Genomic DNA, 15,753 nt, shown 5'->3' with positions numbered 1-15,753 from the left:
CCCCACACCCCTCACCCCTACCCCCACCCCTCACCCCTCACCCCCACACCCACTCCTCACCCCCACACCCCTCACCCCCACCCCCACCCCCACCCCCACTCCTCACCCCCACACCCCTCACCCCCACCCCCACACCCCTCACCCCCACACCCCTCACCCCTCACCCCCACCCCTCACCCCCACCCCCACCCCCACTCCTCACCCCCACACCCCTCACCCCTACCCCCACCCCTCACCCTCACACCCACCCCTCACCCCTCACCCCCACCCCTCACCCCTACCCTCACCCCTCACCCCCACCCCTCACCCCTCACCCCCACCCCTCACCCCTCACCCCCACACCCCTCACCCCACCCCCACCCTCACCCTTACCCCTCACCCCCAACCCCTCACCCCCCACACCCCCAACCCCAACCCCACCCCTCACCCCCACCCCCTCCCCTCATCCCCCCACATCCCCACCCCTCACCTCCACACCCCTCACCCCCACCCCCCACCCCTCACCCCCACACCCACCCCTCACCCCCACACCCACCCCTCACCCCCACACTCCCACCCCCACCCCTCACCCCACCCCTCACCCCCCACACCCACCCCCACCCCTCTCCCCTACCCCTGCCCCTCACCCCTCACTCCCACTCCGCCCCTCACCATGAAAATCCAGTCTCGAGATAGATAGAGAGACAGAGACAGAGGGAGAGAGAGAGACAGAGAGACAGGCAGACAGACAGACAGAGAGAGGGACAGAGAGAGAGAGAGCAACAGACAGACAGAGGGAGAGAGACAGACAGACAGACAGAGGTGGGGAGAGAGACAGAAAGAGAGACAAACAGAAAAAAGGGGCGGAGAGAGAGGGAGAGACAAGAGATACAGAGAGAGAGACAGAGAGAGACAGAGAGTGAGAGACAAAGAGAGAGGGAGAGACAGAGAGAGAAAGAGGGAGAGACAGAGAGACAGTGAGAGAGAGAGACAGAGAGAGTGACTGACAGAGACAGATAGATAGACAGAGGGATGGAGAGAAACACTACAAGGGTAAGTCCTTTCTTAATACTGTGATAAATAGTAATGGAAGTTTCTTGTGATGTGCTGTACCAGCATTATGAATCTTTTTTTACCTTAAGGCTGGTGCTCATATAATCGAGAGGAGAATGTGACTGACACTCAGACTGTATGAGGACAGAGTGTACATTCATTTTGCGCGATGCAGCTTCTACTGTGGTTTTCTCACATGACCTACAATCTGCTATCAGCTGCTACTGAGAGTGTGACTCACCTCATTGACCTCTGGTTCCTGAGCCTGAAGGATGTTAGGTAGAGGACTGTTACAGTCGGGACTGTAATATTCACAGTAATCATAGGCAGCGCGAGGATCAGGGACAATTAACAGCTGCTGGATATCACCCTGAAAACACAGAGACACATAAAGTTAGAACATCACCCAACAATGAACTTTGTGGATTCATCAGCCTTTCAACAACACAACACAGAAAGATAGACTTGCATTTCCATAGCTCCTTTCACCACTCAAGACGGCCCAACGGGCTTTATAGCCAATGAAGGACTGATGAAGCGCAGCCACTTGAAATGTGGCAGCCAATCTGCGCACAGCAAGATCCCACAAACAGTACCATGTCAATGATTGGATAATCTACATATGTGCTTTTGGTTGAGGGATAAATATTGGCCGGGACTCTGAGGGGAGCATTGTCTGTTTTTCTTCAAAATGGTAACATGGGACTTTTTACATGTTTCACACAGGGCAGAACGGCTTCACTTTAACATCTCATCTGAAAGTGGCATTTCTCACAGTGCAGCACTCCCTCAGTACTGACCCTCTGACAGTGCAGCACTCCCTCAGTACTGACCCTCTGTCAGTGCAGCACTCCCTCAGTACTGACCCTCTGACAGTGCAGCACTCCCTCAGTACTGACCCTCTGTCAGTGCAGCACTCCCTCAGTACTGACCCTCTGACAGTGCAGCACTCCCTCAGTACTGACCCTCTGACAGTGCAGCACTCCCTCAGAACTGACCCTCTGTCAGTGCAGCACTCCCTCAGTACTGATCCTCTGACAGTGCAGCACTCCCTCAGAACTGACCCTCCGACAGTGCAGCACTCCCTCAGTACTGACCCTCTGACAGTGCAGCATTCCCTCAGAACTGACCCTCTGACAGTGCAGCACTACCTTGGTACTGACCCTCCGACAGCGCAGCACTCCCTCGGTACTGACCCTCCGACAGTGCAGCACTTACTCAGTACTGGCCCTCCGACAGTGCAGCACTCCCTCAGTATTGACCCTCCGACAGTGCAGCACTCCCTGAGTACTGACACCCTGACAGTGCAGCACTCTCTTGGTACCGACCCTCTGATAGTGCAGCACTTCCTCACTACTGACCCTCTGACAATGCAGCACTCCCTCAGTACTGACCCTCTGACAATGCAGCACTCCCTCAGTACTGACCCTCTGACGGTGCAGCACCCACTCAGTACTGACCCCCTGACAGTGCAGCACTCCCTCAGTACTGATCCTCTGACAGTTCAGCACTCCCTCAGTACTGACCCTCTGACAGTGCAGCACTCCCTCAGTAGTGGTAATATGTGCTCTAGTTTTTGGTTTGGGAGCCAAACCAATGACCTTTTGACTCTGGGGCCTGAGATTTGTTTACAGTCAACATGTTTTTGCCTTGTTTGTGATTTCTAATAGCTAAGAGGTTAGTGTTCAATGTGCAGCCCAGTGGGAGGACACCCTGAAGTAAAGGGTCCAGATTCTGAGATCAGATCCATGTCTGCTCTAGTGGGATGAAGTTATCACCATGGATACTGTACAGGGGCTCCAGAAGCACTCTCGACACATCATGGCTCAATAAACAATTGGTAGTGACTGAGGGATCCAAATCTCCCACTATAATGTTGTACAAGACTTGCCGGAGTTGTTCAATGGAGCACAGCTCATCCAGAGCAAAGACCAGGTGTAATTATAAACAATTTGCTATCCAGAATCGAGAGCTGATTAGTAGCTTGTGGATTATAGGCAGCAACATTTCAAAGGATGTGCACATATGTTTGCTGGATTCATTCGACTGCCAGTTTGAATTTACACTCAACGTTAGCAAATACTGGTTACTGTGAAGAACACTCAATTACACCGTGCACAAACTAATCAGTAATTGGGGCTGAGAAAATCCCCAATTCTTTTCAAGATTGTTTAAGTAAATTCAACTCCAAAAGTGACAATGAAATGTAAGGATTTAAAATTTCACTCCATCCAGCAATCAATTGAGACATGGTACAGGAAGGCTTAAACCTGTAGAAGGAGGGGGTAATTGGAAACACTAACTCCAATACTGAGAGTGTGAGGTGTCACAGGCTCGAAGGTAGAAGATTGAAGGTCACGTGGGCCCCTTAGAAAATAAAATTCTCAATGGGTTAGAGGAACAGAGGGAACTGGGATACAGACACTGCAGAGTGCAACACTGTCAGAAGGTCAGTACTGAGGGAGTGCTGCACTGTCAGAGGGTCAGTACTAAGGGAGTGCTGCACTGTCAGAGGGTCAGTACTGAGTGAGTGCTGCACTGTCAGAGGGTCAGTACTGAGGGAGTGCTGCACTGTCAGAGGGTCAGTACTGAGTGAGTGCTGCACTGTTAGGGGGTCAGTACTGAGGGAGTACTGCACTGTCAGAGTGTCAGTACTGAGAGAGTGCTGCACTGTCAGAGGGTCAGTACTGAGTGAGTGCTGCATTGTCAGAGGGTCAGTACTGAGGGAGTGCTGCACTGTCAGAGGGTCAGTACTGAGGGAGTGCTGCACTGTCAGAGGGTCAGTACTGAGGGAATGCTGCACTGTCAGAGGGTCAGTACTGAGGGAATGCTGCACTGTCAGAGGGTCAGTACTGAGGGAATGCTGCACTGTGGTCTGATAGTACCATCTATCTGATTTGTTGCCTTTCAGATGAGATGTTAAAACAAGTCTTGTTAGCCCTGTCAGGTAGATTAAAACTATTTTGAAGAAGAGTAAGATTGTCGTATGAGGAGAGTTTGGGCTGACTAAGCCTGGATTCACTGGAGATCAGAAGAATGAGAAGGGATCTCATTGAAACATATAAAATTCCGACCATGCTGGACAGACTGGATGCAGGGATGATATTTCCTCTGTCTTGGGGTCTAGAACAAGGGGTCACAGTCTCAGTATGCGGGGTAGACCATTTAGCACTGAGATGAGGAGAAACATCTTCACTCAGAGGATGGTGAACCTGTGGAATTCTCTATCACAGAGGCTGTGGAGGATAAGTTGCTGAATATATTTAAGAAGGAATAGATAGATTTCTGGACTCTAAAGGTATCGGGGTCTGGGGAGAGAGCGGGAGTACAGTGTTGAGATAGAGGATCAGACATGATTGAGCAGGCTCGAAGGGTCGAATTTCCTGTTTCCCCCAGTTGTCCTCGGCCAATATTTATCCTGGAACCAAAATTTTTAGAAACAGATTATCTGGCCATTGTCATATCGCTGTACGCTTGATATTGCTGTGCACACATTGCTATCCAGGTTTCCTGAACTTCAATCAAAGTACATCAGTCACTGTAAAGAACTTTGGGGTGTCATAGAGGAAATGAACATTGCTATAGAAATGCAACGAATAAAAACAGAAAATGCTGGAAAAGCTCAGCAGATCTGGCAGCATCTGTGGAGAGAGAAACAAGGTTGATGCTTCTGGTCAGATATAACTCTTCTTCAGAGCTGAATAAAGAGGGCAGGGCAGCTAATGGATGAAGCAAAATGGACTCTGAGTGTGGTTTGTATCCAATGGTTAATTTATTGCCCATCTCACCACAATGAGACACACCAGTAAAATACTTGGAGAAAAATGTACAATTTCACTTTGGAAATGCTTTCTGCTTCTCTTACTGAACTGAGCAGGGGAGGATTGAGAAATGTGGAGGAATTCCAACAGCAATGGAGCCTTGGGACACCTAATGAGTCAAACATGTGCTGAGCTCTGGCACCTTGCTGCTGATCACTGCTCAGCTAAACTGACAGGAAGCCAAACACAACAGAGAGTTTGAATAATGGCAGCACCTAAACTAATTCTATCATCACTGCACACAGCAGCCTTTACAGCCCCATCATCACACAGCTGGGGAGACAGCCCACAGAGTCTCGCTGTTTAACCAGTGAGCACTTTTAATCACACCTCTGTTCATACATGAATTGTCCAGTAATCTGGAGATTCATGCAAGCTGCTAGTGAATTTTCTTCATTCTCCAGATTCCTCCACACAAGTGGCTTCTTGCCCTCTGCCTCCTCATTCGCTTGAAGGACTTTCCCATTAAACCCACCACAGAAATTTAGTGCTGATCTTCCATTGTTTCTTTCTGAATCTTTATATCTCACTGCTTAAGGAGGTTGTTGTTTCAGTTGCTAGCTGAGGTCCTATTGCCCCACTGTCCCCCCCAGCCCCCACCGACCCCAGTTGCACTTTTATCAGTTTCAGCATGTTAAAGTCTAAGCATTATTTGAGCGAAGGAGTAGAGGTAAAGTCAAACTAACAGGGCAGGTTGTGAGATGAGCCGTTCCAGTGACATCTGGAGCAGGAGATCCCACACAGTTTCATATTCTCAATCCCCTGCGGGGAAAATGTGTCGCTTTTCAATGTTTGTTTAATTTGCTGGTTGTGTGATCAGGGATTGAAAAAAAAAATAGGAATCACTATCAAAACGATAGCAAGACACATGGGTCCAAATCACCATCAAAAGCGCAGCTTCTACAAGGAGCTGAATCAACAGAGACTTGTCATTTCCCAGGAACCCTGTAGTGAGTGTAAAGCCAGCCCTTTCCAATTGTGCTTATATTAAGTCATCAAGTCAATATTTGAAACAAAATTAGACTGTTCTACATCCAACCCACCACTGAGAATAATTTATTTTCATATTCTAGGGTAAAATAGGAGGAAGATGAAGTTAAATCAAAGCCAGGTGTGAAAAATGCCAGCTGGATTGTTTCGATTAAACAGTCTCTCAGGATTGAGGGGGACTTGCTCCCAGGCCAGTTTGGTGGGTCCTGAGGTGGGTGATTAGACCAATGTGTGACCTGTGGACTCTGCCACATGTGGTGCTTGAGGGGTCGGGTAGGTGGGTTGTTGGGATGTTTGTGAACTCCCTCCGACACCTCGACCTCTCCTCTGCACGTTCCCGATGGAGTCTCTCGATGTGTTCAGTGCCTTCCCAAATGAACCTTTTCCAGTTTGGTTGGTCACAATTCAGGGTCTCTCATGAGCGGCAAGGATGTTTGACCTCTTCAGGGGTCCTTCGAGGACACCCCTAAAGCATGTTCGCAGTCTTCCAGCCAGTGTCCTGTTATGAACAAGCGCCTAGCCGAGCAACGGTCTTGGGAGTCCAGAAAACTGAGGTTCTCACCCTAACCAGCTCCCACAGCACAAACCCTCCCTCTGTTGATTAAGATCAACAGTGAGATCCTGGAAAATGTGGACCATTTCTCGTATCTTTGGATCTCCTTTCAGTGAAGGCAGGCCTAGCTGATGAAATTCATCATTGTCTCCAACATGCTAGCTCAGCCTTCAGCTGAGGGAAAGAGGATTCCAAGACCAGGACCTCAAGCCTGGGATTAAGGTGCTGGCTCACCGGCCAGACATGATCCCTGTACTCCTAACCGCTTCAGAGGCTTGGACAGCCTACAGCAAAACACGGCCGAAGCACCACCAGCAAGGCCTTCACAAGGCCCCCCCAAACCCAATGGCAGGGAAGGTGACCCAGCAGCCATGTCCTCTCCCAACATGCCCAGCGTCGAGGCGCTAATCACTCCAAACCAGCTCCGCTGGGCAGGACATTTACATCGTACTGGGTACAATACAACTCAATCATGGCATTAAACAGTCTCCTAATTCACAGTCAACCCATTTGCAATATTGACAAAGGTTACTTTACTGCCCAGCCTTGAATTCAAATGTTTCAATGAAGGATAAAATAAATGCACCTGATTTCTGTCAAAAATTCATTGATTTCCATCATATTTAATTGACAATGAATCAAATGTTCGTCTCAATTAGCCAAAACCAAAATCAGCCAACTGCAGACAGATCAAGTTTGACAAATGATAAGGAGATTTAGACAGGTGGAGGTGGATTTAAGGAGCAGGAGGGAGAGAGGCGGAGAGGTTTAGGAAGGGAATTCCAGAACTGAGGAGTCAATCAGCTGAAGGAATGGCTGCCAATGATGGAGCGATGGGAATCAGGGGGTGCTCAAGAGGCCGGAATTGGAGCAGTGCAGAGATCTCGGAGGAATTGACAGAGATAGAGAAGGGGGAAGGACATGGAGGGATTTGTAAAGAAGAGGAATAAATTTTAAATTGAGAGGTTATTGTGGGTCAATGAACACAGGAGTGATGGGTGAATGGGATTTTGCCTGATCAGCGACAGCAAAGTCTGCCATCTGCTCCTATCATGCCAATGACACACTCTGCTTCCCTTCAAACAGTAGCTCCCAATGGACTGAAAGATACTTCCCCAACTCTCAGCTATCACCAAACAAAATACAATCTGTGCAATAGTTTCTTTCTGCACTCTTACCAAAACAATACTTAACATCCCACAGAGCCTGTTCGGATCAGAATTCCCACAAACAGGATTTATGAACTGTTTACGATGCTATAACATTCTGTGTCATTCAGGGTTTTAGTGGTCACAGTTCAATTGGATTGATTTGGATTGAATGTTTTGTACGGCCATTCCAGTCACTTTGGATAGTGAGTGAGATCCATCACTGCTGTCAGGAGACAGCACATTCCACTCTGAGTCACAATGTTGTGGATTCAGGTCACACTCCAGAGAGCTGAGCAATAAATCCAGGCTTTCAGTTCAGTACTGAGGGAGTGCTGCACTGTCAGGGGGTCAGTTCTGAGGGAGTGCTGCACTGTCAGAGGGTCAGTACTGAGGGAGTGCTGCACTGTCAGGGGGTCAGTTCTGAGGGAGTGCTGCACTGTCAGAGGGGCAGTACTATGAGTGTGCTGCACTGTCAGAGACGCTGTCTTTCAGATGAGATGTTAAACCAAGGCCCTGTCTCCCTTGTCCATTGGATATAAAAGATTTCATGGCCGCTATTTCAAAGAAGGGCAGACAGGATCTCCACCTGCATTGTCCTGACCATTATTTACTCCTCAACTGACAACACTGAAACAGGCTCTGATCATCACCTTGCTGTACGTAAGTTGGCCGTGAAGCACTTTGGGATGACCTGCAGTGTTAAAAGATGGTTTAGAAGTGTGAATCAATTCTCTGTTGCTAAGGGTCTCCATTGAGGCAGTGACAGTCCATGAATAACGTGGAACACTCAGACTCGCTAAGACATTGGATAAGTTGAGGCCTCCCTTTTATTCTTTGCCAAAAGACAGCATTTTTTTCACTGCTCTGTTATTATTCCCTCGCCCAGCTCCTGTAATTCTACTCAGTTTCAACACCCAGACTAGGCTAGCTTTCCAGCTTGGCATCTGTTTTCTCGATTGTAGACTCTGTCTGAACAGCCTGCAGCTTTTATCATCACTCCAGATTGTATATCAGTTAAATGTCAGCTTTTGCCAGCAAGAGTCCCCTCAGGATTCGGCTAACTGAACGCTAACACAAGCGCCACGAGTGTAAAAATTACAAATAGATCACCTGACTTTGCTATGTACAAGACATGTGGAACCTGCTCTTTCTGATATTCTCATTCTGCTAGTCACATGAGCTCTGAATATCCAGATTCAGCTGTGGAAGATTACTCCCTCTGAATACAGGAGGAAGAGAAGGCCATTCAGCCCCTCGAGCTATCTCCATCACCCAGTTACGTTTTGGCTGATCTGTACATGGACTCCGTTAACTCTACCTTTGCTCCAATATCCTTACCCAACAAAAGTTCACCCATCACAGTCTTGAAATCTCTAACTGAGCCCCAGCAGCAGCAGCTGTTTGGAGGGAGTGACACGGTTATGTTTTACTGCAGGGTCACTTTGTTTGTGAATGGGTTGCAGCTTATCTGTCAGTAAGCAAATCGATTACAATACACGGTGGACACAGAGACTAATATGAAATGAAGCATATACTGTTTATTTACACAGAGCATTAACATGATGAGCACTTCTCCAGCCAGACCCTTCTCTAGACTAACACTTACATGGGAGCCTATGCCACACAGCTATTGGTCTTAGAGTCATGTGATCAATCTGCTCACAATCTCCTAAAGGTGGATTACACCTCAGATTCCCACAGGTTCTGAAATAATTGCATTGAGGAAACCAGACCAGCTCAGTGTAACCTCCAGCTTCATGTATTTGCCCATGTTTTGGCAAACTCCCCTGTACACTGGGCACCAGTCCTGTTTACTCTTGCTGCCATCCCACTGAAGGGTTAGAATAAGCTGCAGCAATGCCAAGATCATTAAAAATTCCAATCATACATCAACTATCCAACAAATCACAACTTCCAGCCAGAAGACTGTCAAAATAGGACAAGATATATTTAAATGTGTAATTCATTTAGAGCACAGCAGCACAATGGTTATGTTACTGGACTAGTAATCAGATGTCTGGACTAATTCAAATAATATGAATTAAAATCCAGGTTTGGGTCTGAGAATCTAGCAGCACAGGAGGAGGCCATCGTGTCTGTGCTGGCTCTCTGAAAGAGCTCTCCAATTAGTCCCACTCCCCCTGCTCTTTCCTCACAGTCCTGTAAATTCCCTCTCTTAAAATATTTTTTCAATTCCCCTTTTGAAAGTTATTATTGAATCTGCTTCCACTGCCCTTTCAGGCAGTGCGTTCCAGATCACAACAACTCGCTGTGTAAAAATAAATCCTCCTCATCTCCCCCTCTGGTTCTTACACTGATTCTCCTCAATCTGTGTCCCTTATTCTCCAGCTATGGAGCAAGAACTCAAACGTGGGGTTCGACAGAATAGCTCTTTATGACGGCACACACACTATGGGCTGAATGGCCTCTTTCTGTGCTGTAGATTTTTCTCTGAAACTTTTACAGACCCAAGGTCCATCTTGTTCATTTTCTACCATCCTGGTAGTCACATGATCCATTAATAATGTAGTTATTGACCAATCACAGTGGTCAAACTCCTGTTGATGAGGGTCTCGCCCACTGGCTGCAGAGCCAGCAAGACCCCCATGTCACATCCTTTGGACAAGGATTCTGCGGCCAGCAGTGGATCTTCCCCAGGATCAAGGATGCCAAGGGCAGGAATCCTGCCCTTTTAGTACTGCCAGCAGCTGCTTGCTACCATCAGTGCTGCTCAGGGAGCAGGGGTAACTGCTGCTAACAATGCACCGGGGGCTCAGGATCAGCAGGATCCCAGGTCACAGCTATGTGAGGGTAGGATGGGCTTCATGGGCTGGGGGCTGGGGGCTGTGGGCAGTGGGGGCAGTGAGAGTTGGCAGAAAGGGAAGGGTGTGCCCCGCAGCAGCCTCCTGCTTCCTGATGCTGGGTCCCTCCCTCAGGCGTGGAGTGTCTTTTGAACAAGGATCCCTACCCACATCCTCAAACCAAAACTCCACACTCCCACCCCGTCTTGCCCCACCCGCACCCCCTTGCTCCAAACCGATAACCCTCCCTATCTCTGTAACGACCACTAGTCCCTAAACTCTCCCCATCTCTGTCACCTCCCCCAGCCCCTACACCCCTCCCTATCTCTGTAACCTCCTCCAGCCCCTACACCCCTCCCTATCTCTGTAACCTCCTCCAGCCCCTACACCCCTCCCTATCTCTATAACCTCCTCCAGCCTCTACACCCCTCCCTATCTCTGTAACCTCCTCCAGCCCCTACACCCCTCCCTATCTCTGTAACCTCCTCCAGCCCCTACACCCCTCCCTATCTCTGTAACCTCCTCCAGCCCCCACACCCCTCCCTATCTCTATAACCTCCTCCAGCCCCTACACCCTCCCTATCTCTATAACCTCCTCCAGCCCCTACACCCCTCCCTATCTCTGTAACCTCCTCCAGCCCCTACACCCCTCCCTATCTCTGTAACCTCCTCCTGCTATACAATCTTCCGAGATCTCTGCGCTCTCTAATTCTGGCCCCTTGTCCATTTCCCAATTTCCATCACTCCACCAATGGCAGCCTCAGTTCCCGAGCTCTAAACTCTGGATTTCCTTCCCTAAACCTCTTGGCTTCTTACCTAACTTTCCACCTTGAAAATGCTTCTTAAAACCTCCCTCTCTGGCCAGGGTTTTGGCACCTGCCCTATTATTTTATGTGGCCAAATTTCATCTGACTTGAGTCCTATTGAGCGCTTTGGGACACTTTGCTGCATTACAGGTTCTGTGTCAGAAACAAGCTGTTGTTGAGTTCCAGTGGTAAAATTACTTGATTTGTATTTCACCTTTTCATCCTTTGAAAGAGATTTTAACCTCTCATCCTAAGGGCATTACCCAAAAAGCGGCAAGGATGTGAGTGCAGACATATGTATGTGCCCAGGTGTGTGTGTGTGTGCATTTACGTGTGTGTGTGCCTGTATGCATGTGCATCTGTGTGTGTGTCTGTGTGTTTATGTATACATGTGTCTGTGTGTAAATATATTTGTGTGTCTGTGTGCATATGAGTCTGTGTACGTGTGTGTACGTGTGTGCCTGTGTGTTTATGTATATGTGTCTGTGTGTGCCTGTGCGTTTATGTATGTGAGGCTTTGTGTATGTGTCTGTGTGTGTGTCTGTGTGTTTATGTATATGTGTGTGTGTGTGCCTGTGCGTTTATGTATGTGAGGCTTTGTGTATGTGTCTGTGTGTGTGTCTGTGTGTTTATGTATATGTGTGTGTGCGTATATGTGTCTGTATGAGTGTGTGTTTGTGTATGTTCTGTGTTTATGTATATGCGTGTGTGTGTCTGTGTGTTTATGTATACACGCGTCTGATTGTGTGTGTGTGTGTGTTTGTGTGTTTATGTATGTGTGTGTGTGTGTACTTGTGTGCCCATGTGTTTACATGTATGTGTGTGTGTGTGTATGTGTTTCTGTGTCTGTGCCCCAAGTGAGTCTGTGCATACATGTGGGCCTAAGTGTGTGACAAGTATGCACAACTTAGAGCTCAAATGTAATGATCTGTCCTGGTTGAATATCATTCACTGAGGCCTGGAATTTCTTCATGGAATATCTCAACCGCATCCTGTTATTGGTTAGGAGTGCGCATGGATGGGGCGAGGGAATGTGGCTGGGTTAGGGGTGAGGCCATCCCTGTGAGGTTCAAGAGCGCCTGTAAAGCAGCATGTGGGAGTTGTGATGAAGAATCTCTCTGTGTAACCATTCTCTGTTTCTCCTGCTGGCGAGACCCCAGCCTCACTCTCCAGACGGGTGACTAGACAGCTGCTGAGAGTACCACATGTGCCAAGTTTGGGAGTCAATACCCAAGTTATAGGAGCCACCAGACTGACCGGACTGGAAATCAGGAGCAGGATTCTTTGTCCCGTGGGAGGGCACGTGCCCAACCCGAATGTGCGTGAAATAGTGCGTGATGATGTCAGGCGAGTGACCTGATGGCATCACTCACACCCGCGATCTTTTGGTCAGCGGGTGCATGCGAGAGGCGGCAATACGCCCACCGACAATTAAGAGGCCCATTATGGCCCTTAAGTAATTAATGAAGACGCATTTTTCGCTGCCCACTCAGAGGTTTCTAACGGTTACTAAAAAAGAATCAATAAAAAATGTTTAACATCCTTTTTTACATGTCCCTCTTCATGTGACTGAGTCACATGTGGGGACATGTTTACCTCATATGTAAACAGTTTATCTTTGAATTTAAAATCCTTCAGCTGTGAGGCAGCTCTGTGCCCCCGGGGAGCTGTCAGTGAGCTCTCCCCGCGCAGGCTCACACTTCAGCACTTGTGCTCCTCCCGTCCCCACCCCTGCCCGACAACCCCCACCCCCACTCGACCACCCCCACCCCCGCCCGATCAGGGAAAACCCTCTCCCAGGCCTCAGAAACAGCGAATGGTGCATGTCACAGGGTTGGCCTCTGACCTTTCACTTCTGACACCAGGCGATTTAAGCCTGGCCCAGGACTGATGTGATGAAAGGCTCTGTTGGCTCCAACTGGTTTAGTTTCACTAGCCTGCATCTATACGTGACTCCCATCCCACATCAAGACAGTGAACTCCTCTCAAATGGCCCCTTGGTTTTATGAAACACTGAACCTTCACCACAAGCACCAGCAACACAAAAACCACAGCCGTTGGTTCAAGGCAGCAGCTCACCACTGTCTTTCCAGGGGCAATTAGAGATGGGCAATAAATGCTGGCCTAGCCAGCAATGCCCATATCCTAAGAATGAATATATAAAGAAAGACATAAGTTGACAAAAGGAACTGTTCTGAGGGTTTCAGTGCAAGCTCTACATTGTAACTCCTGTCTTTGATGTACTCCTTACATGTGAACATACGAACATATGAATTAGGAGCAGGAGCGGCCACTCAGCGTCTCGAGTCTGCTCCATCATTCAATAAGATCATGGCTGATCTGAATGTAACATCATCCCTACATTTCTGCCCACCTCCTGATAACCTTTCACCCCCTTGTTAACCAAGGATCTAGCTAGAGAAAGACAACAATGGTGTGTGTAGAAAATCCCTCCATCAGAGATAGATCAGCATTAACAAGGAGCGCACAAAATCAACCTGGAAACACTACATGGGTATCTAAAGACTTAAACTCACCCCCCTCGCTATCTTTGTAACCTCCTGCAGCTCTACAATTCTCCAAGATTTCTGCGCTCCTCCAATTCTGGCCTATTGTGCATCACCCTGATTTCCATCACTCCAACATTGGCGGCCGTGCCTTCAGCTGCCTGGGTCCTTAGCTCTGGAATTCCCTCTCTAAACCTCTCCACCTCGCCACCTCGCTCGCTTCCCTTAACCAAGCTTTTAGTCATCTGTCCAAATATCTCTTTAAGTGACTATGTGTCAAATGTTGTGTCTTTTGTGCTCTGTGAAGCATCTTGGGACATTTTAAAATGTTAACGATGTTATAAATGCAAGTTGGTGCGATTATATAATGGTTTACAGGCCAATGATTTGAAAAGCTCTTACCTCATACACTTCCTCATCCAGGATCCTTGTACCAAACACCACAATACCATTGGTATCCACAACAGCATTCTTACTCCGCGGAAGCGGTTTGGAGATTTTCTGTTTACAGTCGACAATCATTGTCACATTCCTCTTCTGAACACTAATGGCCACACGGTGCCACCTGGAAGACACAAGAGCCAAACCCTTTGTCACGATGGAAACACCACTGGTGCTGCACTGGAGTCAGAAAGTTACCCTCCAACCTGATAAATCACTGCTCAGCTGAACTCCGCACTTGGGGGAAAAGATGTCAAGGCCTTAGAAAGGGGCCAGGGGAGATGCACCAGGGATGCTTAACAAAAAAACAGAAAATGCTGGAAAAACCCAGCTCTGAAAAAAGAGTCATACGGACTCAAAATGGTAACTCTGTTTCTCTCTCCGCAGAGGCTGTCAGACCTGCTGAGTTTTTCCAGTATTTTCTGTTTTTGTTTCAGATTTCCAGCATCCGCAGCATTTTGCTTTTATCTCAGTGTTCCAGAGTGTGGTCAGGGATCAGGGGACTCAGTTACAAGGAGAGTTCCAGAAAGTTTGGATTGTTCTCCACGGAGCAGAGGAAGTTAGGAGGTGACCTGGTGGTGGGTTTTCAAACTGATGAGGGTTTCGATAGAGAAAATCTATTCCCCCTTAGCACATGGGTCAATAATCACTGGTCAGAGGTTCAGAATCATTGACAACGTGTCGAGGGCAGAGATGAGGAGATATATCTTCACTCAGATGGTTGTTGGCATCTGGAACACTCAGCCAGAATAGGTGGTGGAAGATAATCCCATGGATAATTTTCCCAGGGAGTTCACAGGTTCCTGAGGATAGGGGAATGAAGATTCCAGGCAAAAGGTAGGGCTGCGGTGTTCAACAATACTATTTTGTAAAAGAGCAAGCACAAGCAAAATGGGCCAAATGGCCTCCATCTGCAGTCTGGGTTCTGATAATTCCATGAAGACCAACATTGCAGCAAAATACTGCAGCTGCTGGAAATCCAAAATAAAAACAGGAAGTGCAGGAAAAACTCAGCATCTGTGGAGTGAGAAACAGAATTAACGTTTCAGATTGATTCAGATCAGTCCTGATGGAAGGAAACCAGAGGGATACAGGAGTGTAATGGTTATATTAGTGGATTAGTAATCTAGAGGGATACAGGGATATAACGGTTAGATTAGTGGACTAGAAATCCAGGGGGATACGGAAGTGTAATGGTTATATTAGTGGACTAGTAACCCAGAGAGATACAGGAGTGTAATGGTTAAATTAGTGGATTAGTAATCCAGAGGGATACAGGAGAGTAGTGGTTATATTAGTGGACTAGTAATCCAGAGGGATACAGGAGTGTAATGGTTATATTAGTGGATTAGTATTCTAGAGGGATACAGGAGTGTAGTGGTTATATTACTGGATTAGTAATCCAGAGGGATACAGGAGTGTAATGGTTATATTAGTGGACTAGTAATCCAGAGGGATACAGGAGTGTAATGGTTATATTGGTGGATTAGTAATCCAGAGGGATACAGGAGTGTAATGGTTATATTAGTGGACTAGTAATCCAGAGGGATACAGGAGTGTAATGGTTATATTAGTGGACTAGTAATCCAGAGGGATACAGGAGTGTAATGGTTATATTAGTGGACTAGTAATCCAGAGGGATACAGGAGTG

At 47.8% G+C, this 15,753-nt stretch overlaps 1 protein-coding gene across 1 annotated transcript in view; it reads right to left on the bottom strand.

Annotated features, from left to right (window-relative positions):
- Nucleotides 1–15,753, bottom strand: part of col11a1a (collagen, type XI, alpha 1a) — a 682,771-nt gene that overhangs the window by 601,939 nt on the left and 65,079 nt on the right. Inside the window, exons 4-5 of the mRNA XM_041208311.1 lie at nucleotides 14,064–14,226; nucleotides 1,274–1,402 (exon numbers count right to left, since the gene is read on the bottom strand). Coding sequence (XP_041064245.1) covers nucleotides 1,274–1,402; nucleotides 14,064–14,226 — 292 coding nt within the window. The remainder of the gene's footprint in view (nucleotides 1–1,273; nucleotides 1,403–14,063; nucleotides 14,227–15,753) is intronic.

Source organism: Carcharodon carcharias, chromosome 16, assembly GCF_017639515.1.
Source record: "Carcharodon carcharias isolate sCarCar2 chromosome 16, sCarCar2.pri, whole genome shotgun sequence".
In the NCBI taxonomy this organism is placed as follows: Eukaryota; Metazoa; Chordata; class Chondrichthyes; order Lamniformes; family Lamnidae; genus Carcharodon; species Carcharodon carcharias.
The sequence above is the reverse complement of the archived record's forward strand: the minus strand, read 5'-3'. Positions and strand labels throughout refer to the sequence as shown.